Source organism: Prosopis cineraria, unplaced genomic scaffold, assembly GCF_029017545.1.
Source record: "Prosopis cineraria cultivar Desert tree isolate PC_DT_omini unplaced genomic scaffold, ASM2901754v1 PC10, whole genome shotgun sequence".
Classification (NCBI taxonomy): domain Eukaryota; kingdom Viridiplantae; phylum Streptophyta; class Magnoliopsida; order Fabales; family Fabaceae; genus Prosopis; species Prosopis cineraria.
The window spans coordinates 1,459,589-1,485,732 of record NW_026555341.1 but is presented as its reverse complement, the minus strand read 5'-3'; the positions used below and the strand labels follow the sequence as shown (position 1 = coordinate 1,485,732).

At 34.0% G+C, this 26,144-nt stretch overlaps 2 protein-coding genes across 4 annotated transcripts; both read left to right on the top strand.

The window, feature by feature from the left end:
- The first annotated feature begins 9,424 nt into the window (after positions 1–9,424).
- On the top strand, positions 9,425–12,448 carry LOC129322704 (protein WALLS ARE THIN 1-like). The gene is made up of 6 exons (XM_054969040.1): positions 9,425–9,888; positions 9,997–10,059; positions 10,156–10,272; positions 10,534–10,936; positions 11,266–11,417; positions 12,005–12,448. The coding sequence occupies exons 1-6, from the start codon at positions 9,710–9,712 to the stop codon at positions 12,207–12,209; spliced, it is 1,119 nt and encodes a 372-aa protein (XP_054825015.1). The 5' UTR covers positions 9,425–9,709; the 3' UTR covers positions 12,210–12,448.
- Positions 12,449–14,414: 1,966 nt separating this feature from the next.
- LOC129322117 (protein RTE1-HOMOLOG) lies at positions 14,415–25,102 on the top strand. 3 transcript variants are annotated; one of them, XM_054968187.1, is made up of 3 exons: positions 14,415–14,566; positions 23,946–24,241; positions 24,607–25,102. In XM_054968187.1, the coding sequence occupies exons 2-3, from the start codon at positions 23,972–23,974 to the stop codon at positions 25,027–25,029; spliced, it is 693 nt and encodes a 230-aa protein (XP_054824162.1). In that variant the 5' UTR covers positions 14,415–14,566; positions 23,946–23,971; the 3' UTR covers positions 25,030–25,102. The 3 variants fall into 3 exon arrangements, with proteins under 3 accessions (XP_054824162.1, XP_054824161.1, XP_054824163.1); XM_054968186.1 differs by having other exon boundaries at positions 24,604–25,102; XM_054968188.1 differs by having other exon boundaries at positions 14,416–14,566; positions 23,982–24,241; positions 24,604–25,102.
- The last annotated feature ends 1,042 nt before the right edge of the window (positions 25,103–26,144 follow it).

Below are 26,144 nucleotides of genomic sequence, written 5' to 3'. Positions count from 1 at the left end.
CTATAAGACACTCAGATATGTGACTATGACCTAATATCGACACGATTTGCCACAACTCAATCATGTGACACGTCATATAATTTCATAAGCAATGATCAACCAATTTTATATCTTCCTTATTTTCTTCAACTGAAACTGTGGGCTATAACACTAAATAGGACTTCGTCCGTGTGACTAGACTACTTAAGCTTACCAATTGTAAAGTATAACCCAACCAAAGATCACATGACTCACTCTCGAATCATAGTTTTCCCTACACTCAAATCTCTGAGGTGTCATTTACCTTAAGCTATTATCCTCGATAAATTGATGGAGAAAGATATGTTCTAATTCATCGATAAAATATAGGACAATCTCTTGACAAATTGTGGGACAAGACTATATCCCTATGCACAGGAGGGCAGCCTAAATACCATATGAATTTTTTTCTACTCCTAATCCTTAAGTGAACTTCTACCCATTGATCATGCCATGCATGATACTTACTCATTTTCACAATCTCATTTATTCATTATCGAAATCAACACATTAGGCTCACAACCGTGTACTGCCTGAGTAAGCATCGAGTCTTATTTCATATAAACACATATATTCTTATTTTCAATCATAGCACATTCATCATTATCATTCTCAACCTTTATCAACATCAATTAACCATCAACATAGAACTCAAAATTCTTTTTGAAATCTCTTTGCATCTATAGTTCAAACTGAGGCACTTACATAAACGCATTGATTCATAACATGTTATAGACATTCATAAAACACAATTGTCATTCCAAACACTTACATGACAATGTAATTAACATATAACTACCAAAAATAAGTTTCTCTCAATTACCTCAAACCTTTGAGAAGTTAAAAGTTTACTCCTCAATATTATAGTTTCCAAGCTTGAATTCTCAAGCCAAATTGGTATTTAAGAGCTTAATCTACAATTTAATAAGTTAACCTTTCATTAACAATGTCAAGAGCACACTATCAACTCATACTTTTACTTTTCAACTTTCATAACAACATCAATTTTCACCTTTAAGCTTACCCATTAAGTTTATTAACTTCTTTAATTCCCAATAACATTCATAAGCTAATAAACTCCCATTGATGACATTACCGCTCTTCTAACAACCCTCATAAATGTTAAATTTATATATTAATAGGTCCAACAATTAAAAATCCCAAAACTCATTATTTCTAGGTTTAGATACTCAATTATACTCCTATTAACTCCATATGAGTCAATGGATTCAAACATATAATCTATATAGATTAAAAATCATCTTCCATTATCAAACTCTAATCATAAACTTCATAAATGTGGAAGAGATAGGAAGAAATAAGTGTAAGGCACTTACCTTTGATGTTTCATAGCCCCAAAATACTCCTAATATCATCAAGGAACAAACCCCAGTAGAGCTCCTTGTAATTCTTCATTTCCTCTTCCTTATTCTCTATTTTTTTACTTCAGTTCACGACTCTTAATCTATAGAAAATGGCCATGTGCCATGGTGGACACTAAACATGCTAAGGTGCATGACATAAAGAGGTCCCCTTCTTACATCAATTGTATTTGTGAGTCATGACGAATACACTCCATGCTGCGGCGTGTGGCACAGATATACTCTTTCCTTGTTTTCTCCTCTTTTCAATGCCTAGGTGGCCTAACTTCTCACTAGACCCACAATTAAGGTTGAAACACAATCAAAACTAGTCATTAGACCTTCCTAGTCATACACCACATCAATTTACTTTATTATCATAATTAACTTTAGTTAATCAGGGGATTAAAGTTCAGAATATTACAGTTGTTGTGTCCTCCTGCATGAGGAATTGTCACACAATGGCTATTGAAGATTATATGTTATGATAAAAACACATTAAGTTCAAACAATTGGTCCAATCTTATAATGAAAGATGTTGGAGTTTATCATGATACTTTAAAAAGAGGGAAATATTTTAGTAAATGCCTTTATTTTTTTATGGTAAGAATATAAGCATGTGTATTTTAATTTAAACTTTGTCTTGATTTAGTTGGTTAGTCATGTTAACTCATATATATTCATGTGGATATTGTTATTTTTTTTATGGTAAATGCCACCATCGTCAGATAAGCCACTTATGTATTAGGATAATGATAAAGTAAACGAGATAGTTCAGTGTAAGGGCCTTTGTGTTCTCTTGTTGGTACAAATCCAAATGTGAAAGTCCATGTGGTTCATCTAATAATACCTCAAGTCATAGTATTTGATACTCCAATGAGTAGAGGAATTTATTCATATGTAATGGGAATACTTGGTCATAGTCTTGCCTTCTCCTTCTCGACTTTGCCTCTTCAAAAACCTAAGGCCTCCCCCACTCCACGATTCCATTTAGGTTAACCTACCTTCTACAATCAATTTGTTATTGTTTTTTTTGTTTTTGTTGTGCTTTTAATTTGAGTTAGCATTCAAGTTGTCAATATAATTCAACTATCTTTTGCATGAGTACATTTAACAGAATGCTTAATACCTTTGGTCCCTATTTAATTGTTTTAAAGAGGAGGAATTAATATATCTAACACTAGAAATTTAAAGGATCTAATAATAAAGGGGGAAAAGATCAAGGACTTAATATAAAATAAGGATAACTATAAGGATCCCTTTGCTAATTTTCCTTTATTTTATCACTCTATTCTATCTCGAGGTCAGGTGGGGTCCAACTCAATACTTTTTGGCTATCTACCTCCATGGATACAAAGGAGTAACTCTCATGTTCATTCTATTCTTGTGGAAGGGGTGATCCAAACACACCTACCTAAAACTAAACTTTAGAATTATGTTGATAAAAATACCTAAGATATTAACCCCTAAAGTTTAGTGAGAAACTTTATTCTCTTGAATGGACTATGTAATCATGATGCTCTCTTATACTTTTTTCCTTGCTGGGTGGTGAAGAGAATTTGCTTATTGAAAGCCCCTTGTACTTAGAAATGGAAAATAAGTGAGCTTTGCCTATATAGGCTGGCCTTTATGAGCTTGGCCTTTAAGGGCTCAAGCCTATAAACATGATTTTCTTAAAATTATTATTTTCTCAAACTTGACCCTTATTCAAAAGGCTCAAGGCTGGGTCTATAAGATCTTTTTTTTATTTTAAAAAATTAAAAAAAATTAATTATACTGCTTCATATTTTTTTAAGGTGAAAGTTATGAATAATAGAAATTCTTATATTAAAGCATAAACATATATTCTAAAATTTAAATTCAATTTAAAAATTGAAAAATATTTTATTTTAAAGGGATAAAAATAAGATGGGCCTAAAAAGGTCGTTCGAGCCCGATCTATTTTTCAAAGCTTACTAAGACTAGGCTTTAAAGGCTCAATTTTCATACAAAATGCCATTTTTCTAAATCTAAACCCTTATAAAACAAGATTAAATAAGCAATTCGCTATACCTGACCCTTATTCTCAACTCTACTTGTGTTGATGATAATGATAGTTTTCGGTAGAGATATGCCAATAACGGTGAATCCAACATCAAGTCAGCTTGCCATGTTATTGACTCCAATAGTTGTCATAATAGTGACCCTTTGTGTAGAAAATTTTGGTGATGGCCCATCTAATAAAAAGTGAAAATTTTCTCTCGGCAAGTGATTTATGAGAGACTTCTTACTAATTCTCTAAGAGCCCAGTAAGGTTTTATTAACAGAGCATAGTGTCCTTTTGAGTGTTATGGTGAGGAAAATATTATCCATATATTGAGAGACTATAGGGTGGCAAAATAAGTGTGAAAGCTCATTATTTCTCCTAACCATTATACTTTTTTTAAGACTGAAGGCATGGCTATGGGAGAGTACTAGGAAATGCATAGGGAAGAATTCTTTCAATTAATAGCCATGGATTAAGACCTTCTATACTAGTTGCCAGATCCTTTAGAAAAGAATGTGTAGTAAAGTCTTTAAAGGACGTGTCAATTTAGCAAAACAAATCATGCACTCTACTCTATTTAGTTTAATAGAAAACACTAGTAATGGGCAATACAAGTCTATTTTTAACCGAGGAACTCAAAACTATAACTCTCTCTTTGGACTAGACTAAGGAACGATTTTGTTCGGGTTGATATGGATGAAACATTCTTACTCCACTAAACATAATTAACTAATATAACATCTGGTAATAAAGTTCAATAAGATGATTACTAAGTTCAATTTAAAAGTAAGGGATTTCAAGTTTTCTAAATAAAAATGAGTTTAAATCAATTAAAATTTTTCATATCAGAGTAAAAATAAGTTATGAAAGCATGAGATATCTCAGAGGAATGTAAGAAGTCAAAAACGGTTGAAAAACAAGACATGTACTGTGAAATAGAGCAATGTGCCGCGGCGTGTTGCTCTTTGTGCCACACACTACAGCTCAGGTGCCATGAGTCGTGGCATGTTGCATGAGATTTCAACTGATTTTGCTGTCATTTGACAACAAAATTAGGGACTTCCGACTCACCCTGATTTTCCGTCCGACGTCCAAATGATGTGATCTAGGTGTCTATGAAAAACTCTTTACATGAACTAGCTAATAGCATGAGTTTTACTTCTAAAACAAGTCACATTAGGAAGTTGGATACCTAAACACATTTTAACCACTTTTCACAACTTTAACACAAAATGGGTGTCCAAAACCCTCATCATGTGCTAAAAGTTTTTCCTAACACTTGGACCATGTCTAATAGACTTAAGATTACCAGTATAACATATTACAAGCACTAAAATATCAGTATAGCAAAAATTTACTCCTTAACCCCATTTTACTAAAAACAGAAAGGGAGGTAAATTGTCATTAAATTTCACCCAAATCATTCAAAACATGGTCGAATCATTATTTCTACACTTGCACTAGTATTTTGACCCTATAAACATATATATCAACAAACACCAAGACTAAGGGCCTAAAATACAAATCTAACATTTTCAACAATAAAATAGTGCAAGTATGATAGTACGCATCCTAAAATTGCAAGTCATATACTATTATACTATTTAATCTAAACTAGAGGCATACAGTATACTAATTCCTAGCTTCTCAGGCCTTCTCTCTCTCTACACCAGAGCTAGAGCCTGAAAATGTTAAATAAAAGGGGTGAGTATAGCCACTAAGTAACTAAAGTTAAACCTACCCTATACAGTTATGTATTAATTATAAACCAAATACATGTACAAGAAAATCAAGTATAGAAAACATGCTGGCATTTATCATATCTTGTAATTGATTATTAAATAACTTCTTTAACTGCCATAACTAGGTGCGTTGTCATCATATTCTTAAATATGTAACATGACCCATTATTCATGTGACATGCCACCATTTAACACGTGTGACACGTCATATATTTACTTAAACAATGATCAACCAACCTTATATCCTCCTTATTTTCTCAAACTAAAACCGTGGGCTATAACACTGATTAGAGCTCTGTTCGTGTGACTGGACTACCCAAGCTTACCAATCGTGAGGTGTGACTCGGTCAAAGATCACAGAACTCACTCTCAGACCACGGCTTCCCCCATTCTTAAATCCTTAGGGTGTCTTATACCCTAGGCTATTTTTCTCATTAAACCGGTGGAGATAGTTAGGTTTTAGTCTCTCGACAAACTATGGGACAGTTTCTCGACAAACAGTAGGACAAGGTTATATCCCCGTGCACCAAAGGGTAGCCTAAACACCATATGAATTTTTCTACTCCCAACCCCTAGGTGAACTCTCGCCACTGATCATGCCATAGTCAATACTCACTCGTTTTTACTTTTTTGCTTTCATATACTTATTATTACAACAATCACGTTAGGCTCACGATTATGCACTACCCAAGTATGTATTCTTCTTATTTTCTCAAAATTCATTTCTCATCAATACATATCTGTCTCACATAATCACCACATTCATTTTTCTAAAGACATATGCAAGTTTATATTTAAAAACATCTTAATTAGGCGTTTGCAGTTCAAATCAAAATAACTTTATACACATTCAATTTTTCATATGCTCATCAAAAACTAGCACATGCTTTTCACATTGAAAATTAACCCATACATGCCACACTCATAATAGAAATCCATTTACAATCAATTAATATATGACTACTAAAGTAGAGTTTCCTCCAGTTGCCTTAAACTTTTATGAGGTCAAAGGTTTACCCCTTAATTACAAGCTTCAAAAGCTTGAATTTTCTAATCTAATAGGTGACCAAGAGCCAAAACTATAATCAACCAAGTTAAATTTCATCAACATTACCACTTCAAGCATTTACAAATTGCCTAATGTTCACTCTACATGAGTTGGAGCCTATCCATTGGATTTTATAATTACCTTTAGTCCCCAATAACATTAATAAGCCATTAAATTCTCATTAATGGCATCACAAACTTCCAGTTACCTATAATAAATGGGATTTTCAGATATTAACGGTGCCTAATAACTTAAGACACCAAAACTTATTATACCTAGGTTTAAATACTCTAATGACTCTTATTAACTCTATTTAAGTCAATAAATTTGAACCTATAACCTATATGGATCGAAATTTCACTTCTATTATCAAACCCTAATCATAAACTCATAAATGTGGAAGAAATGAGGAAATTAATGAGTGTGGTACTTACCTTGGGTATTTGTAGCCTTCAAAATACTCCTAACATAATCCATAATTAAACCCTAGCATAGAATTGGCGCGTCTCTCCATTTCTTCTTTTCTTTCTCTCTATTTCTGTCTCATTTCACGTCTGATAAACTGTAGAAAATGGTCATGCACCACAAAGGTCACATAATTGCATGGCACAGAGAAGTCCTCCCTCGTTCAGAAATGTCTTTGTACCGTGACAAATGATCTCTACGCCACGGCATGTGGCACAGCAACATCAACTCTTCCTTTTTTTTCTCCTTTTGATGTTTGGGTGGCCTGCCTTGATATCAGACCCACAATTAGAACTGAAATACCATCAAATATGATTATTAGACCTCTCTAGCCACACACCTCTTCAACTTACTTAATTACCCTAATTAAGTTTAATTAATCAAGGGATTAAATTTTGGGATGTTTCAATGGACACATCTATTAGAGCTTATAATCAATTAACCTGTGTTGGTGTGATTCACAACTATAAAAGCCATTGCATTATAGGCTTTTGTCATAAGTTAAATGTTGATTCAATTTCAATGATTGAAATGATGGCAATTAAGACAAGATTAAAGGTCTATAAACATCATGGCTTTAGTAAAATCCAACTCTTCACAAACTCTTTAGAGGCAATGAATATGTTATTTTGAGATAGCAGTGGAAATCATCCTTATGGACATTATTGGTTTAACTAGAGATCTTATTTATTATGATTGGGATCTAGAAGTTACCTATAGCTATAGAGAAATCAAGAAATGTACAAGCTAAATAGCTAGACTTGGGACATTCTTCCAATGAAGACACTGCTTGTTGCTTGATAGCTCCAAATGATTGTATTCAGCTTCTCCTATATGTTTTGGTTAATAGTATTTAGGCTGTTTTATTTTTTTTTTCTTTCAAGCTTAGCTTGCCTTTGTATTTAAAAAAAGGTTCAGGTAGAACTATATATAATGCTTTCTAAAGGAAGATATTTGCCTTGCAAAATAGATCTTGACAGTCCTCTATAAGACCAAAGGCCTTACGTACAATTACTTTATAAGTTAAAAAGACTAAACTACTCTTAATGAGTGAGAACATTGTACTGCATATGTTAGCCAAATAAAATTAATAACAGAAGGTTTGTAAATGATAATAAAAATTAAATTATTTATAATAAAAAAGAGTTAAAGTGCAAATTTACCCTTAAAAGTATCACACGAGGAGTGCCTAAACTCACCAAAAGGTCAATGTTGACCTTTAGGTATCCGAAACAGTGTAATGTTGACCTTTTTTTAATGTTAAGGTAATGTTGATTGTTAAAATGGTTCATTTTGATCAAATTTGCCCAGTAAGCACACCACATGTGATGAAGGTAGCGTAACTTGACTTATTGACATGGCACATATGGATGGTGATTTGATTGTCATTTTGTTCTTATCATCTAAGGCTAACCTAAATAGTGCTCCTGCTGCATGCTGCTGTGCATTGGGGAATCCAATTTAGGATGTCAACTAGTAAAGGGATGCATCTAGACCTTACAATTTTCACTTTGTTAAATCTCTCTAGGGAGAAATTAACTAGTAAAGCGACAATGTTTACTTACACGACTTAATGCTTCGACAAGATCAATGATAGGGGTGATGAAAGCAACACAGGTGAGTAAAGAGAAATTCTCGTGTCCTTTCTTGTCTTGGTGATGCTTTTCAACTAAATAATTGCTTTTTCTTACTCACCTTTAGCACTAATTTTTCCTTTTCCTCAAAAACTAGACCGATAGGCTTCTGGTTTTGTTGTCTATTCTCATTAATTTCAATAGAAGATGATGAAGAAGAGTGATAGATAGGATGACTCATGACAGGTAAAGGAGTTTGGGACACCCCTCGATGACTGTTGACACTTTGGAAGAACTTGTTTCAAACGAGTTTTCACGCGATGACACCATTGCTACATGGATGAGCCTCTACATAAAGAGAAACCTAAGTCTCTGTACACCTTTAAAATTTGAACCCATAACTAGCTACCTCCTTGCTCGAATCATGTTGTTGGCAGCATCGGCGTCTTTATGACTCTTGATTTTCTTTAATTATATTTTAGATTTTTCCAGATTAGATGGTTTTTCAAATTTATTAGATTTTTTCAAATCTGTTGATTTTTTCCAGCTATAATAAATATATTTCATTGTTGATTGATGTTTTGGATTTCATGGCTCTTGATGATCTTGCTAATTTTAAAGCTTGATTTCATGGTTCTTCCTCCTTATTGGTTGTTTATGATGATTCAATGGTTGTTTGAAATGTTAATTGATAGGTAGAAAGGAACCAAGTTTTCATATAATCTTCAAAATTTTCTCGGCCATGCCTTCGAGTAAATTATAGTCAATTGATATTCATGCTGATTCCTAGAAATTGAAGGATGCAGCTTGAGTAACAATGCCGTGAAACCAGTGTTGAAAAATGACACGGCAGCAACATGAACAAATATGAAAAATGACGTGGCAGCTAGCTTAGCTTTAACAACTTAAAATATTCTCCAACTAACGGTCAACTGTTAGTGTATGTTAAAATTGGGTGACATTACTCTTTTTTTAAAAAGTTATGGGCAACATTGGCCTCCTCTTTTGTCTGAGACACCTGATGCCTTTTGTGCGATCCTTAAGAAGAAGCATATTTGTACCTTAACCCAATAAAAAATCCATTTGCTTCCTTGTTTACACGCAAGTACACGTTTGAGACCTTTTCACTTATTAAAGATAGTGCAGTCATTTCAATTTTGAAAATAATTGCACATTGCCCGCACACGATTATCAAAATCCACGGACCCTGCAGATTTTCTTGGGGGCCTTAAATGCTATTCACCCTAGATTTTAGACGTCACTCTGAATAAGGACAAGCAAATCCTGCCGGGTCATATGAAAAATGCCCCTCCAGCCAGACGGGGGCCGTCAGAAATATTTTCCCTCCTGCTTGACTCTTCCCCTTTCCAATGGTCCAACACAGCCAGCTTACGAATCTATAGTGCATTCAAAGGGCCTGAACACTCTCTTCTCTGTGCGGATCTGAATCACCAAAAATTCCAGAAGCAGAGAATATGGTGCTTGAACGAGCCAAGCTGCACATAATCTTGACGTTTTTACAGTTCTGTCATGCAGGAAACCATTTTTTTCTGCGACTTGCACTTAATATGGGCGTGAGCAAACTGGTCTTGCCTGTTTATCGAAACATCATTGCTCTGATTCTTCTGGGTCCCCTTGCTTATTTTTCAGAAAAGTATGCAGTTTACCCCTTGATTTATTGGATTTATTTTAATACCAGTATTCGCTCTTCATCATCCGCCTCAGGTCACCTAATTTTCTAACCTGCTATTGTCTCTGTTAGGAACCAAAGGCCATTGATAACCATTTCTTGTGTGATACGGTTTTCCTTACTTGGACTTGTCGGGTATGACCATGATTTCTCCACGTTGCAGCTCCGTTGATTCATTTACTGACGCGACATAGCAGTCTAATTTTCAAATATTGATTTTCTCTGTCGCAGAATAACAATGAAAGAAGGATTCTACCTCGTGGGTTTGGAAAATACATCCCCTACATTTGCGTCCGCTATGCAGAATTCTGTTCCGGCTCTAACCTTTCTCATGGCTGTAATACTCAGGCAAGCAGTAATTAATACATAGTCTTAAGGACAAAAGGCCTATAATTATGTACTTAATGTTAGAAAGATGTATCATAACTCTATCACCAAGAAATTTAGATCTTTTACGTCCCATTTTTCATATCAGCAACAGGTATGGTGCCCTGTATTACATCCACGCTTCAATTACAGAGGATTTTATGCGAAGCTTAGAAAAAACTTTCGAGTCAAAATGGTCCTCTATACTTACCCTGGCAGCCATATGTATTTCATTTAATACAGATTTGAGAGCGTACGCCTAAACAGGGTATCTGGGGTGGCTAAGGTCCTTGGAGTCATTGCTTCTGTAGCAGGAGCTTCAGTGATTACGCTGTTCAAGGGACCTATCATTTACAATCCACGTTCAGCTTTACATCAGAAATACCTGTTGCCGTTATTAGTGGGTGGCCACGGGAAAAGCTGGACCTTGGGTTGCATTGGTCTCATTGGTCACTGCCTAAGTTGGTCTGGTTGGATTGTTATGCAAGCATCTGTGCTGAAAAAATTCCCAGCCCCACTCTCCGTTTCAGCGTCTACTTGCTTCTTCGGTATTATGCAGTTTTTGATGCTAGCAGCCTCTTTTGAGCATGATTCTGAATCCTGGCATCTTAACTCTAGCGACGAGCTCTACAGCCTTTTGTATGCGGTTTGTAAATCAAACTCATGCTCAAACTGCTTCTTGCATTTGAAATTGAGCATATAACTACAAGCCATTGTATATTAGCGTAATCCCTATATTTTCAGTGTTTTTTTTTTCCAATTTGATGACAAGGGCAGCACATTTATATCGGGTACAAGTATAACCTGTCAGAAATTGGGACTCATAGTTGATGGCCTTCACAACCTAAACACTTATTTTTAGTCACACATGCAAAGGGAAGATAATATACTATCCTCTTGCTTGCATTCTTGGCACAGGTTGCTTAATTTCTACATGTCATCCAATAGTGTGACAGAAAAGACTGGTTGTTTCAGGGAGTGGTGGTTTCCGCGCTAGCAGCAGCATTACAGATATGGGCTATTGGCAAGGGAGGGCCCGTGTTTACTTCTGTTTATCAGCCTGTGCAAACAATAATTGTAGGTTTAATCACATCTTTTGCTTTAGGTGAAGAATTCTTCTTGGGAGGGTGAGTTCTCATTATCCAAACCACTTCACTTGCATTTTGTTTTATTCAAAATTTTTCGGTGACAAAATGTGTGATCTACTTTTGAAGAGCTATTACTGACTCAGAGGGATAAAACTTTTCATAGTGAACACTCTTATTTTTGGCCTGAAAGCTTCTCTTAGCTTCAAATCTGGCTTGATTAACATATTTATATGCCGTTTATTACTCATGAAGTAACAGCAATAGGAGAAAAGATAAAGGAAAGAAATTAACATTTAAATGGTAACAAACTAGAAAGCCAGGATGATAACCGACAAACTAGGATGTTCTGCGCTCTTATTTATTTAGGTTCTAAAGTGCTTTTGTAGCCACCAGCTAATGTCTCATTCTTTCACATTGAGGTGAGCTAAATTTGCTGTCTTGAGTTTAATCCCTATGTCCAAGCTGTCAAATGATTAGTAATTTTATTTACCTTTATCTAAGCTCTGTCCAAGATAAAGACATTCACATAGTCAGGAAATAATGATTCTTGGATTAACGAAATGAATGTCAAGCTTCCTCGTTTCTTGTGCTACAGAAAGCTTATTTATAGTACTTTTGTAATGCAGAATTCTTGGAGCTTCTTTGATCATATTTGGATTATACCTTGTTGTCTGGGGAAAAAGTGAAGAAGCCAAGCCTGGCAAAGAGGTCACTGTCCCCCTTGCTTCGGAGAAGCATGTGGAAGAAAATTTTGAAAATTCTTCCCTCGTGCAACCGTTGATTCCACCACAAATTCCTCAGAGGGCAACGAGTTCCATAGATTTATTTTAAGCAACGTTATAATTTGTTGAAGCAATGTTATAGCTTGTTTCACAACTTATTCATGGACGTAACAGGCTCCACCTCTAGTTTTTAAGAACAGACATGAATAAGGGCATTTAAACATCGACGCAAAGATAAGAGGCTCTGTATATAACGATGCCTCGTGATCTTGTGCCTAATTGATCAGAGTTTTATGTATAGATTCAGTTCAGATAAGCAAAATATTTAACAGCTGTATTTCATTGAAACACATAGGTGGGAAGTTGCAAGTTTTCTCATGTCATGAATGGATAACCAAGTAAACAGGAACAAGATGGTTCCTGACCCTGACTTCAGAGCTTAAACCAGGCTACCTCTCATTACTTGGTATTTCTCCTATCAAATGATTAGACAACCAAACCAGGGAGGAAGGTCACCCCAGGAACATCCTTACTCGCGCATTTCGATAATATGGAAACAACTTAAATTTTTATTCTATAAAAGACTGCAACTCAATCTGAGATTAAAAAAAAAAATTAAAATGTAAATAAAAAAAGGGGGAAAAAAAAAGGTTGGCAGGCAATTTACCAATTAAAAAAAAAAGGGTTGTCAATTAGTAGCTCATTGAAGTGAAATTTTTCTATCCCATATCAAAGGCAGGCCCATTTTTTTAATTATTTATTTTATTTTTAAAAAATAACCTTTTATTTTATATTTTTTAAGTATCATCTTTATTTTATGTTGGGAGCTTGGTTTTATTATTGAATTTCCATCTTTAGATTGCTTTGTTATTTATATATTGATGACATTGATAGATTAACTACGTAAAATAGATTAATGGCTATACTTTCAAGTTGTAAGGTCAATATAACCATATAACTTTATGATAATATGGAAACAACTTAATTTTTTATTGTAAAAAGATTGTAATCCAATTTGAAATTAAAAAATTAAAAATGTCAAAAAAGAAGAAGGAAAAAATGGGTTAGCGGGCAATTTACCAATATTTTTTTTTAAAGCGTTGTCAAAAAGCACCCCAGTTGAAATGAAATTTTTTAACCCATATAAAAGGTAGGCCCATTTTTTAAAATTATTTTATTTTATTTTCAATGAAAAACAACCTTTTTATTTTATATTTTTAAGTATCACCTTCATTGTATGTTGGGAGCTTGGTTTTATTATTGAATTTTCAACTTTAGATTGCTTATGCTGATGATATTGATTGATTACTTGCGTAAAATAGATTAATGGTTATACTTTCAAGTTGTAAGGTCAATTTAACCATATAACTTTATGATAATATGGAAACAACTTAATTTCTTATTCTATAAAAAATTGTAATTCAATTTGACATTAAAAAAAATTAAAAATGTAAAAAAAAGGGGGTGTTGGCAAGCATTTCACCAATGTAAAAAATTCCTACATTCCAAGAGGGGAGATTAGCCTTCTTTGGCATCTCATATTAAGAAAATTTATTGTTTGTGGGACTACCTATTTTCCTAACTCTAATCCATATAAACCCATTAAATTGAGTTTATATGTGAATTTCATTGGATTTGAATTTAGTATTTGTCTCACACTAAGTGTTTGTCTCATTTAAATCATTAAAATTTAAATCAATTATTTAAATAAGTTCACTTATTTATTAATTTTAGATTGAGTATGAATTAAAAATCTTTGATATAAATTTCAACAATTTGTATGGAATAAGTACTCAATGTCTATATCAAGGACAGTCACTAAATTTAAATCCATATTTTATTAGCTGAATTTTTTATTCCAATGTGCTTAATGAAGATTGCTAGGGTTACGTTTGAGGCAGCCAACTCAATGCTTATGTTGGGCTTCCTTTCCAGGGCATGATCAAGGAAATTAGGAGATTTAAATGGTGTTCAACCAAAATAAAGGTATATTCACTGCAAGGTTGGCTTGCACTGAATGTCTATTGACTTAAACTGAAGGCCTAGTTACTTATATTTGTCTGGGGAATAAGGTTATCAATATTTGGCCTCTCTTCTTACTGTTTCGTCAATTATTATCCCTTTCATTAAAAAAAATTTAAATCAATAATTTTTATAGTCTTTGATCATTTATAGATTTTTCAGTGTAGTTGCATGTCAATTTATTTATGAATGTCTTAATTAAAAAATGTCAAAATTAACATCAATATTATGTATCTTCATTATATAAAAAAAAGCATGAATAAGAATAAGTGCTCCTGATTAACCACCAAAACAATGTATAATTTTTAGCGTAAAGCAAGTCCTTCCTCCTCCACGGCAACAGAAACAAACAACCTCTGCGCGCGCATCCATCGGTATCTGCAGAAGCAGCCGAGTAACCTTTCTGGCAGATCGGGCCTTTTTCACCTTCCGTATTCGGGTCCTGTAAGTCGGTAACTGTAATCATATTTCTGCGTTTGTTCTTGTTGCATTTTTCTCATGGCTGCGTTTGCCTTTTTTTTTTTTAAGGCAATTTCGACAAATGTTAAATCCTTTTTTGTTTGCCTTCCCGATGGTGGGGAGGGCACAAGGGCTTTCTATGTTTGTTGTTGAGAACAACTCGTAAATTCTAATCTGTTTTCATTTTGTCCGCGGTAAGGTTTCTTCAACACCGAGTCATGGAATTCGCTGGATTCTATTTATCATCTTGTGTATTTTGTGATGGATCGGAAAGATTATAGGCCCATTCTAGATTGTAGTTATTTTATGCTTGAATCTATCTATTTACCAAATCGGATATTGCTTGAATTTTCTGAGACATTTCTTTCAGTCATGGCGGGGAAGCTAGTTTATATTAGGTTAACTGATTAGGAGAGAAATTTGAGGAATGTCAATCGTCATGATCAGAAGCCTGTTTCTGAAACAAGATCAGCCATGAAAAGCCACATTTAATCCCTTTTGCGCTGAATGCATCACAGTGCCTCCACATATTGAGACTTTTCGAATTCGTAGCCATGAATGTTGCCCTTGGAAACCTTAAGATGAAGGGCGAGAGTGTTTGTTAGCTCATGTTAAAAGGGGGCTATTATTACGACTATTAAATTGTTTCTGAAATTATGGGTATCATTATGGGACTTGAAATTTGCTGGTCAGCAGGTTATTGAAAATAGAAATCTACACTGATTGTGTTAAAGCCATTGATCTCCTAACTAGAGGATTTAACGAGGATCACCTTTTTCAGGACATCCTATCTTATGCTACTAAGGTGTTAAATAGGAATTGGTCTCTTTCCATCAATTTTGCTTTTAGGAATGTTATTATTACTGCTCACAATCTAGCCAGGAGAGCTCACTCTGAGGAGGATTGCTTTCGCATCTTTGATCATCCACCATCTTAGGCATTTGTAGGAGGTGGATGATGATTGTTTTAGGTTTCCCTTTAGCCTGCTTTTAGTTTCTTGTTTGTTCAGTTATTGAATGATATTCAGTTTCTTACTCAAAAAAACAAAAAAAAAAAAACAAAAATTGTTTCTGGACGGGAAACCAGGGGAAATTGGAACAAGGCTAGAATCGTCAAATTGAGTCCTTATGAGCAGGAGGAATTTTGGAAGACTGTTATATATATAAACTACATTACACACACACACACACACATTATGTGCTATGGTCATCCTCCATTAAAGGTGTCATATCTCGCTTCTAAGAAAATATAGTGTTGACTCAGCTTCAAGCAACTGTCAAGCAATGCTGACGGTGCATTAGCCATGCTTGTTTGTGCTTGGAGAAAGGGAGAAAAAAAGCATATGTGATAGGGAACGCGGAAGCAGAATTGTGTTAGTTTAGGGATAAAAGCTGAAACACAACAAAACACAAGAACAAAAAAAAAAGGACGAAATTTATGAAGAAAATAAAAAAAACAAAAAAAAATAAAGGAATAATAATCAAGGAAAAGATCCTTTAAAGCACTTGCCTCTAAAAACTTCAACATTTGAAAACATCATAAGAGTTAATCACACTCTTGATCACATCTACTGGATGCCATCACAAAGTACTAAGGCTCACAAGAATTATAAATTCTAAAATAAATAATTTCATTCAACATTTCTTTCGTTTACAAGAGGGAGTACGCCTTATATATATAAGCTTATAAAGAAGATTATTTTCTAAAATTAAAATCTTAATTTTCTAATACTAAAAAGAGAATGAAAACAATTTGAAATAAAGGAGAAACTATTCAACTACATAATTTAGATGATGTGATACTAAAATTATGAAATTACAAAATTTAAAAAATAATATAATTAATTATAATATTTGACTAGACTCAAATAAAAAATTATAACTAGTTTTGTTCCTTAAAAAAAGGAGTTAAGTCAAATGACCACTAAATTAGGAAATAATTAAGGAGACAATCAAGAGATCATAAGGAACTCAAAATCACACCATCTTTGACCTCTTCAGTGGGGTTTCATGCCTCTTTGCTTGCAAGAAGCTCCGCTTGTAGTCTTCCATGCATTGGGCTAAGGTTTGCACCTCTTGGACTTGACTTTTTATGGATTTAAATCTTAGGCACATTATATACACCTAAATGCTTTCTTTTGGGCTTGAGAGGAGTGCTCCAGTGCTTTCCAAGTTCTTGGACTTCTTGCATGAAATTGAATAAGGCTTGGTTCATGGTTTTAGTTCGTGCTCTTATCATTGAATTTTCAACATGTTGTAAAGGGTCTTTAGGCACGTTGGATTGGAAGTGTTAAGCTCCTTGCTCCATGTCTTGGGCTTCTTTTATGTCACCATATTCATGCTTGCCATCCTCAAGTTTCGTTGCCATTAATGTCATATCATTCGTGCCATGGGATCTATCATTCCCTCTCAGTTGGAAAGAATTTGTCCTCGAATCTACAGAATCATATAAAAATATATCAAAAACATTGAATGTGGCAATAACATTGTCATAAGAGTTAGGCAAATCAATCTTGTAAGTAGTATCATTAATTCTTTTGAAAACTTAAAAAGGTCCATTTTCTCGAGTTTGAAGTTTGGATTTTCTTTAATTTGAAAATCTCTCTTTTCTTAAATATAACCAAACCCAATTTTTAGACTCAAAGATCACACGTCTTTTGCCTTTATTAGCTTGCTTAGCATATTGCTCATTCTTTCACTCCATGTTTGCTCCAACCTTAGCATGTAGGTCTTGTATAAACTCAGCTTTTCTCTTGCTATTAGTGTTAGCACGCTCAAAAAAAGTCAAAGGTAAAATATCAATAGGAAATAATGAATTGAAACCATAAACAATTTCAAATGGAGAGTAAGAAGTAGAAAAATGAAAAGTCCTATTGTAAGCAAATTCAATATAAGGTAAACAGTTTATCCAATTTTTCAAATTTTTTTAAATTATCACTCTCAGTAGTGTAGTTATAGTTCTATTGACTACCTCAATTTAATCATCAATATATAGATGGGTAGTAGTGAAAAAAAGTAACTTAGTCCCCAATTTATGCCATAGGGTGCGCCAGAAATGACTAAGAAACTTCATATTTCTGTCACTCACAATGGTTTTAGATAAATCATGCAAACGAACAGTCTCTTTAAAGAATAAGGCAGCAATGTTAATAGCATTATTAGTTTTAGTATAAGTAATAAAGTGTGTCATTTTAAAGAATTTGTCAATAATAACAAATATGGAATCTTTGCCTGCAGAAGATTTAGAAAATTCAATTACAAAATCTATAAAAATATGTTCTCAAGGATGAGAGGGAATGGGTAAAGGAGAGTAAAGTCCATGAAGTTAGACCTTAGATTTTTCTTGCCTACATTTAATGCATTTATCACAAGCAAATATAATATCTTTCCGCATATGAGTCCAAAAGAAATGATTAGACAAAATAGTTAAAGTTTTCTCTATATCGAAGTGTCCTATCAAACCACCACTATGTGCTTCTTTAGTAAGCAACTCATGCGTAGAACATATATGAATGCACAATTTTTTTTTCTTAAAAAAAATCCATTAAATCTAAAGAAATCACTAGATTCATGATTTTCACAAAATTTTTAAATATTTTCAAAATTAGAATTAGATTTATAAAGGTCTTTTAGAATTTTAAAGTCAAGCAATTGAACATGCAAATAGAAAAGTAATGTATACATCTTAGATAAGGCATCAACAACAACGTTTTCTATGCCTTGCTTATGCTTAATCATAGAAGAAAAGGTCTCAATAAACTCCATTCAACGAGCATGTCTGTTGTTCAACTTGCCTTGAGACTTGAGAAACTTTAAACATTTATGATTAGAATGAATGATGAATTCTTTAGACCACAAATAGTGTTGCCATGTTTTTAAGGCTCTCTTTAGAGCATAAAGTTCTTTGTTATAGGTAGAATAATTCAAAGTTACAATATGTAATTTTTTACTAAAGTAAGTCATGGGCTTAAAATCTTGTATTTAAATAGCACCTATACCAATATTAGGAGTATCACATTGAATTTCAAATGACTTAAAGAAATTAGGTAAAATAAGTAAAAGGACATTAGCCAATTTATCCTTTAGGATTTGGAAAGCCCTTTCTTGTATTTACTCTATGTGAAAGTCACATTCTTTTTAACAAGTTCATTAAGAGGGGTAACAATACTAGAGAACTCTCTAACAAATTTCTTATAGAAGCTTGCTGAGCCGTGGAAGCCTCTCACTTTACTTGCATTCTTAGGGGTTGCCATTGATGAATAGCCTTAACTTTCTTCTCATCCATATGGATTCTCTGTGATCCAACAACAAATCCCAAAAAGATAACAGAATTCATGTAAAAGAAACACTTTTGAAAATCAACATATAACTTATATTCCCTTAAGATGTCAAACACAGTTTTAAGATGATTCAGATAATCATTCAAAGATTTACTATAAATCATAATATCATCAAAGTAAATCACAATAAACTTCCCTATAAACTTTTTAAAAAATGATTTATTAATACCATAAAAGTACTTGGAGCGTTGTTAAATCAAAAGACATAACTAACCATTCATATAATCTAAATTTAGTTTTAAAGGTAGTTTTTCACTTATTACCCTCTTCCAAGCAAGTTTGATGATATTCACTTTTAAGATCAATTTGAGAAAAGATAGAAGCACCATGCAACTCATCAAGCATATCATTAAGTCTAAAGATTGAGTAACGATACTTTATAGTGATTTTGTTGATTGCCCTAAAATCAACACATCTTTCAAAATCCATCTTTTTAGGCACCAAGAGAACTGCGATAGCACAAGGACTAAGGCTTTCATGCAGAAAGCCTTTCATCATCAATTCCTCTACTTAGCTCTGGATCTTCTTAGTCTCTTCAAGGTTAGCCTTATAAGCAAGCTTGTTTCGAATAGCAACTCCGAGCAAGAAATTTATCCTATGCTCAATTCCTCTTAAGGAAGGAAGTCTATCAGGAACCTCATTAGGGAATGGATTTTCATAATTCTGCAACAAAGAGACAACATTAAAAGGCAAAGTAAGGTTAAAAGTATCAGTAAACAAAATAAATGTTATTGGGAATTACAATAAGAGCTTGCTCACTCATCAAAGTATCTTGAATCTCACTTTTCTCACACAATAATATTTTCTTTCCACTATTTTTTTTTTACTCCCACCATTATATTTTTCTCTTCTCTCAATTTCTCACTACTCTTTTTTCTCTCTTTTGATTCACTCTTAAGTAAAGTAATACTCTCTTTTTTTTCTCTTTCACTTACGCCATAATCAAGGAGATCTCTCCTTTGCTTGTAATCTTGAGCAATCTTCAGTTGATCTTCATATGTTTGAATGAGTCTAAGAGGATTTAATACAACAGTCTTGCCTTTAAAAGGCATCTTGTAATAATTTTTGCAACCATCATGGGTAGCCTTACTATCAAACTGTCAAGGCTTGCCTAATGACAAGTATCCAGCAAGTGTAGAAGCTATTTTATATTATACATCACAAGTATAAATCCTAACAGAGAAAGTAATCAATACTTGCTTCGAAATTCTAATTTCAACACAACCATCCAACTATTGCATTTTATAGGGCTTAGGGTGTGGAATTAAAGATAGAGACAATTTATCTACAAGTAAAGTGCTTGGTACATTAGTGCAAGTGTCACCATCAATTACAATGCTACACATTTTTTTTTTTATGAAACATCTAGTGTGAAAAATATGTTCATGTTCATCATCCTTCTTTTGTTGAATGTTAAGAGCTCTTCTTGCCACCAAGATAGAGTCAAAAACACCATTGCATTCAAACTCATCATTTGATTCATGAGAGATAGAATTATCATTAACATTATCAGCATCATCTTTATCACTTTCATGCACACTATCATAGCCATCATATCTCGAGAGCATAATTTTTTTATTACTACAATCTCTCGCTATATGGGCCACGCCATGGCACTTAAAACACTTAAGAGGAAAAGTGTTAGATAAATAAGAAGGTTTAGGGTTATAAGTTTTATCCTTATACTTGGGTTTAGTTTCTTCCTTGGCCTTAGATGTATCTTTGACTTTGGAATTCTTCCATTTTGAAGTTGGCTTGGAGTTTTTCGAAGAGAACTTGGAATATTTGTTCTTATTTCGCTGCTCCAGCTTTATAGCTCTCTGTTCGAGCTCTTCCTTATCTATAAAAGTGTATAAGTCAAGCTTATTTCTCAACTCTAGCCTCAAGCCATCCATAATTCTTGATATTGCTTCACATTCATTCTTTTAAATGTTTGCACGAAATTTCAAGATATTCAACTCGTGCACATACTTCTCCACAATCATAGATCCTTGAGAAAATATTTTCAATTTTCTATTCAACTCTATGTAGTAGTGGCTAGGGACATAAGCCTTTCTCATGTATCTTTTAAGCTTCTCCCACATTTTAATGGGCTTTTTCTCAAGTTGGCTTTTTTTGTACTATAAATCTTGCTGCCAATAAATGGCATTGTCAGTGAAATTCAAAGAAACAGTTTTTACTTTCCTTGATTCAGACAAATTAAGAGTCATGAAGATGTGGTCCATCTTTATTTCCCAATTAAAATATTTGTTTGAATTGTTACTACCCTTGAATGAATGATACTTTACTTTCTGGTCTGGTAAGTTAATATCACGCTTTGAGAATTTCTTTCCATTAGGAGAAAGGAACTCTTCATACTCCTCATCATCATTGGGGGTCTTACACTTCTTCCCTTTAGAAGAGGAAGTCTCCTGCTCATCCTTATCCTCCTTATGAAATCTATGATCAAGTTCTAATCGAAACTGCTGTAACTATATTTTAATAAATTCTAAAACTGAGTTCATATCAACACTAAGAGATTCATTCTTATTACTTATGTTCACAAAAGTATTAGAAATCATATAAGATAAAAATAGATCCTCATGCACAAAAATTCACGTGTTTACTCTCAAGAAAAATAAAATCATTCGTGTTTCATTAAAAAAAAAAAATAATGGCTTTTTTAATGATGGAAAATACATTTGTCTTTTACCACTCACTAAGCTTGTAGATAGAATTCAATAGTGAAACCAAATACAAATCAAGAAATTAAGAAACAACCAAGCGATTATCTTCTAAATTAAGGAAATTAGAAAACAAGCAAGAAGATTTTTTTTGCAAATTTTGAAACAAGTAGGAAAGCAAAATTTTCAAATAAAATCAAGCTTGCAAAAGGAAAAATCACATGTGATGAACAAAAATAGGAAAGAAAAAAAGAAAAGTCAAATACTCAAATATTCAAAGACAAAAATAGGAAACCAAACAAAATAGGAAAGTAGTGCAAATAGCAAAATAGCAAAATAGAAAATTTGAAAAATGCTACTAAATAATTAAAAAAGAAAAATGAGCAAAGTAGAAGACTTTGTTACTACTCAAGTTGACTTTTCCCTTTAGGCAACTTCGTAGTGACTTGAAGTTCAAGAATAACCTTTTCCTATAATCACAACTCACAACAATATATATATATATATATATATTTGTAATTTTTTTTTTGAATTTTCAAGTTTTTTCATTTTTTTTAACACACTAAACTTTTTTTGGCCTTTTTTTTCACCATTTCTTAGGTGTTTTTTCTTTTTTTTTACTAGGTTAATAAAATAAAAGACTCACATAAGATGAAAAGGTCACAAAGGCGAAGAAGAGGAAAATCAAAAGATAGAAGTAGAAAGGGTAGATAAAAGATAGTTACAAAAAGAAACAATTCAAGATAAAGAAGAAGATGAAAGCAACGAAAATCAAAAAGAAGAAAGGACAAAAATTCGAATCACAACTAACAAATTAGCAACCAAAGCTCTAATATTAATCTGATAAGGAATGCGGAAGCATAATCATGTTAATTTAGGGATAGAACCCTGAAATACAAAAAAAGCACAAGAAGAAAAAAAAGGGATGAAATTTATGAAAAGAACACAGGAAGAAATGAAAAACAAAAGGATAATGACCAAGGAGAAGATCCTCTAGAGCACCTATTTTTAGGAACTTCAACCTTTAAAGATATTACAAGAGTTGATTACGCTCTTGATCACATTTGTTTCTCACACGGGATGCCACCACAAAGCATTAAGACTCACAAGAGTTATAAACTCTAAAATGAATAATTTCATTCAACTTCCTTTTCGTTTACAAGGACTATGCTTAATATATATAGGCTTGTGAAGAAAACTATTTCCTAATTTCCTAACACAAAAAGGAGAACGAAAATAATATAAAATAAAGAGAAAACATTCAAATACATAACTTAGGAGATGTGATCATAAAATTATGGGATTATAAAACTTGGAAAATAATAATAGGAAACTATGACTAATCTTGCTCCTTAAGAAAAGGAGTCAAGTTAAAGGACCACTAAATTAGAAAATAATTAAGGAGATAATCAAAGGATCATGAGGAACCTAAAATCATGCCACCTTTGACCTCTTCACTAGAGTTTCATGCCTCTTTGCTTGCAAGAGGCTCTACTTGTCGTCTTCCATGCATTGGGCTAGGGTTTACACCTCTTGGGCTTGACTCTTCATAGATTTAGATCTTAAGCACATTATACACACCTAGATACTCTCCTTTGGACTTGAGAGGAGTGCCCCAATGCTTTCTAAACTCTTGGACTTCTTGCATGAGATTGAATAAAGTTTGTTTCATTGCTTTAATTCGGACTCTTATCATTAAATCTTTAATATGTTGTAAAGGGTCTTTAGGCACATTGGATTGGAAGTATTGGGTTCCTTGCTCCTTGCCTTAGGTTCCTTTCATACCACCATGCTTATTCTTGCCATTCTCAAGCTTCATTGTCATTAATGCCATGTCATCCACATCATGGGATCCATTAATATGGATGTAAGCTGGTTCAAAAATGGGCCTTTCGCCTATATACTCTATGCTGCACGAAAGAGCCAAGCTGAGCACGATGAATACAATATCTCTGACAAAAAAAGATACAATATCTCTAAACTCTAACTCTAGACAAGCTATACCCTATCTTTTTTGTAATAAAAGCTAAGCAGACATGAACATGGAAGACATTGAGATTACATTGAATGTTGTTCTGGATTGGAGTATAGAAAGGAAATCGGGCTAGTATCATAGTTTCCTAGTGTAAATTGCCTAAGTTGCCTTGCCTCTGGAGCATTTGTTGGCTATCTATGTCCTTCAACATTTTAGATGAACCCAAGGTGAACTGCAACCCATAAAAACACATTACACTTGCATTCTTGCTGTATCATCATCTTCATAATTGATTTGATTAAGATTCAAATCGTGTTTGTGTGTGCGCGCGCACGCGTGTGTGAAAGGATTAAGGGAATCCCTTTTGATGCTACTTGCTGTCTTTAGGAAAGTCATTATTCTTCAACTTCTCAATGGAATCAGATTTGGACCCTGAGCACCAACAGATCATGGGAGGAAGTTTTTCTCATCCCATGCAAATTGATCCCAGTCGTGCGCGATTTCCATGTTGTATTGTGTGGTCTCCTCTTCCTGTTATCTCATGGTTCATTCCTTTCATTGGTCACATTGGCATCTGCAGAGAGGATGGAGTAATATTGGATTTTGCAGGGCCTAATTTTGTGTGTGTAGACAACTTTGCATTCGGAGCCCCAACTCGCTATATTCAAATAAGTAAAGAAAAGGTATGTGAAATTATTTTTTTTTATCATCAGATTGGGTGGGGAGAAATGTTAAGGTTTTTTCCCCTTAGTAGACAACATTTTTGCTTGAAACCTGAACCAAAACTAGGTAGACACTGTTATCAGTGGAATTGATAAAATAAATTAGAGACCCTCGCTTTGTTGTGAAATGACTGCAAGCCTGTGGTATTTGTATTCCTTCAGTTTCTTGCATCATGCTCTGATATATAGTTATATACCCTAGCTGATCTGTAACAATTGTGAAGACCCTAAAATTTAATGTTACTTCTACTTAATTCATGTTGTTTGCCCACATTTTTCTGCTCCTTATTGCTTCTCATATGTTCTTTTGTAATCCCTGCCAGCAGTGTTGCATCCCCTCTTTTCAGTCTGCTTTCGGTGGAGAGGATCAATTCATGCGGGATGAAACCAGTGGGGACTTGAGGACTTGGGATGATGCACTAAGGAAGAGCACCCAGGAATTCCAGCATCGATCTTACAATCTTTTAACATGCAATTGTCATTCGTTTGTTGCCAATAATTTAAACAGGCTGGGCTTCTTGTCTGGGGGATGGAACGTGGTAAACCTTGCAATTTACATTTTACTCAATGGTTCTTGGGTCTGCACAGCGTCTATTCTGAAATCTGTTTTACCATTTACTGTTGTGGTTTTTCTTGGAATCACGTTTGGGGGCTTCACCTTCCTAGCTTATTGGTCATTCTTCACCTTTGCTCTTTTTGGCTGGTTCCTCCTCGGTACTTACTGTTTCAAAAACTTGATTTACTTGTAGTATGTATTTTTCATATTGCTACACTGTATCATACATTAATTCAGTTCAAGTCTGGTAGATATCCAAACTGTCATTTATTTTCTGTCCAAGTGATTTTTATCCCCTGTTTGATTGGAGGGGAGGGGAAGGAAAATTTTTCCCCTCCCCTCTATTAAAATCCTTTCCCTCCCCTCCGCCCAAACATAGCTGGTTGCAGGCACCTTCCCCGCCGGCCAATTTCAGGATAGATAAATGGTGCATGGTGTTGACTCATTACCCTTCTTTTTGGGTTTAATGTATTACATGCATGCGTACAAGTCTCATATCCCCCTTGTTGAAGTCTTGAAGATCGCTATTCATGACACTGGAAAATATTTGGCAGCTATTTTTGAAATGTTTGCCATGTGATTATTTAATGAAAGTCTGACGCAGATAAATTTTACTACTGCGTATAATATGATTGATCAATAAATATTTAATGCATCCAAATATCAATCTCTTCATTATAAACAAGTCGTCTCTGCTATATATGTGAGTGTGTGTGTGTGTGTGTTTGTGAATATCAGTCAGTGAAATTACAAGACAGACTTGTATTCAAATTCAATCAATAGGGGATGAGGGGGGGCAAGATGGGTTTTCCGCCAGGATTTTCCAAGCGGAAGCTGCTGTCATGTCTAGCAACGACGGTATCAACTATCGGTTGACAAAGTCACATGCAAAATCGAGTGCCCTTCTTTCCGTTATCCACAAATATCAAATATGCAATTGCTAGTTGGGAGAGCCCGACCGTGCCTTTTAGTCATCTTAAAACAAAAAGAAAAAAGGACAGACAGAAGGACTGCACACATATAAAGGAGTTGACCGTGACAAACTCAAGAAACCATTCAGGAGACTGAAGAAGACAAGAAACGATATGGCTTGATGAAGATGTACTAAAATTAGGCGGTGAGGGAGAGTGTTGGAAAATCACCGACCAATTTAGAAAAAATCTAGAGTTAGAATAAAATCAAGAACAATATGAAAACTTCGGGCAAAACAACACAAAGGCGATAAAATCAAAATTCTGAAAAGAAAACCGACTATAAAAGGCGGTGCAACAATGGTATAAATATGGGATCTTGGCTTGAGGTCTTGTG

Bases quoted from the DNA above. Each gene is read 5' to 3' on its own strand.
- LOC129322117 (XM_054968186.1), top strand. From the start codon at position 23,972: ATGGAATCAGATTTGGACCCTGAGCACCAACAGATCATGGGAGGAAGT. The intron at 24,242-24,603 runs GTATGTGAAATT...AATCCCTGCCAG, and splicing joins TTCAAATAAGTAAAGAAAAG to CAGTGTTGCATCCCCTCTTT.
- LOC129322704 (XM_054969040.1), top strand. From the start codon at position 9,710: ATGGTGCTTGAACGAGCCAAGCTGCACATAATCTTGACGTTTTTACAG. The intron at 10,273-10,533 runs GCAAGCAGTAAT...CATTTAATACAG, and splicing joins CTCATGGCTGTAATACTCAG to ATTTGAGAGCGTACGCCTAA. The intron at 10,937-11,265 runs GTTTGTAAATCA...TGGTTGTTTCAG, and splicing joins TCTACAGCCTTTTGTATGCG to GGAGTGGTGGTTTCCGCGCT.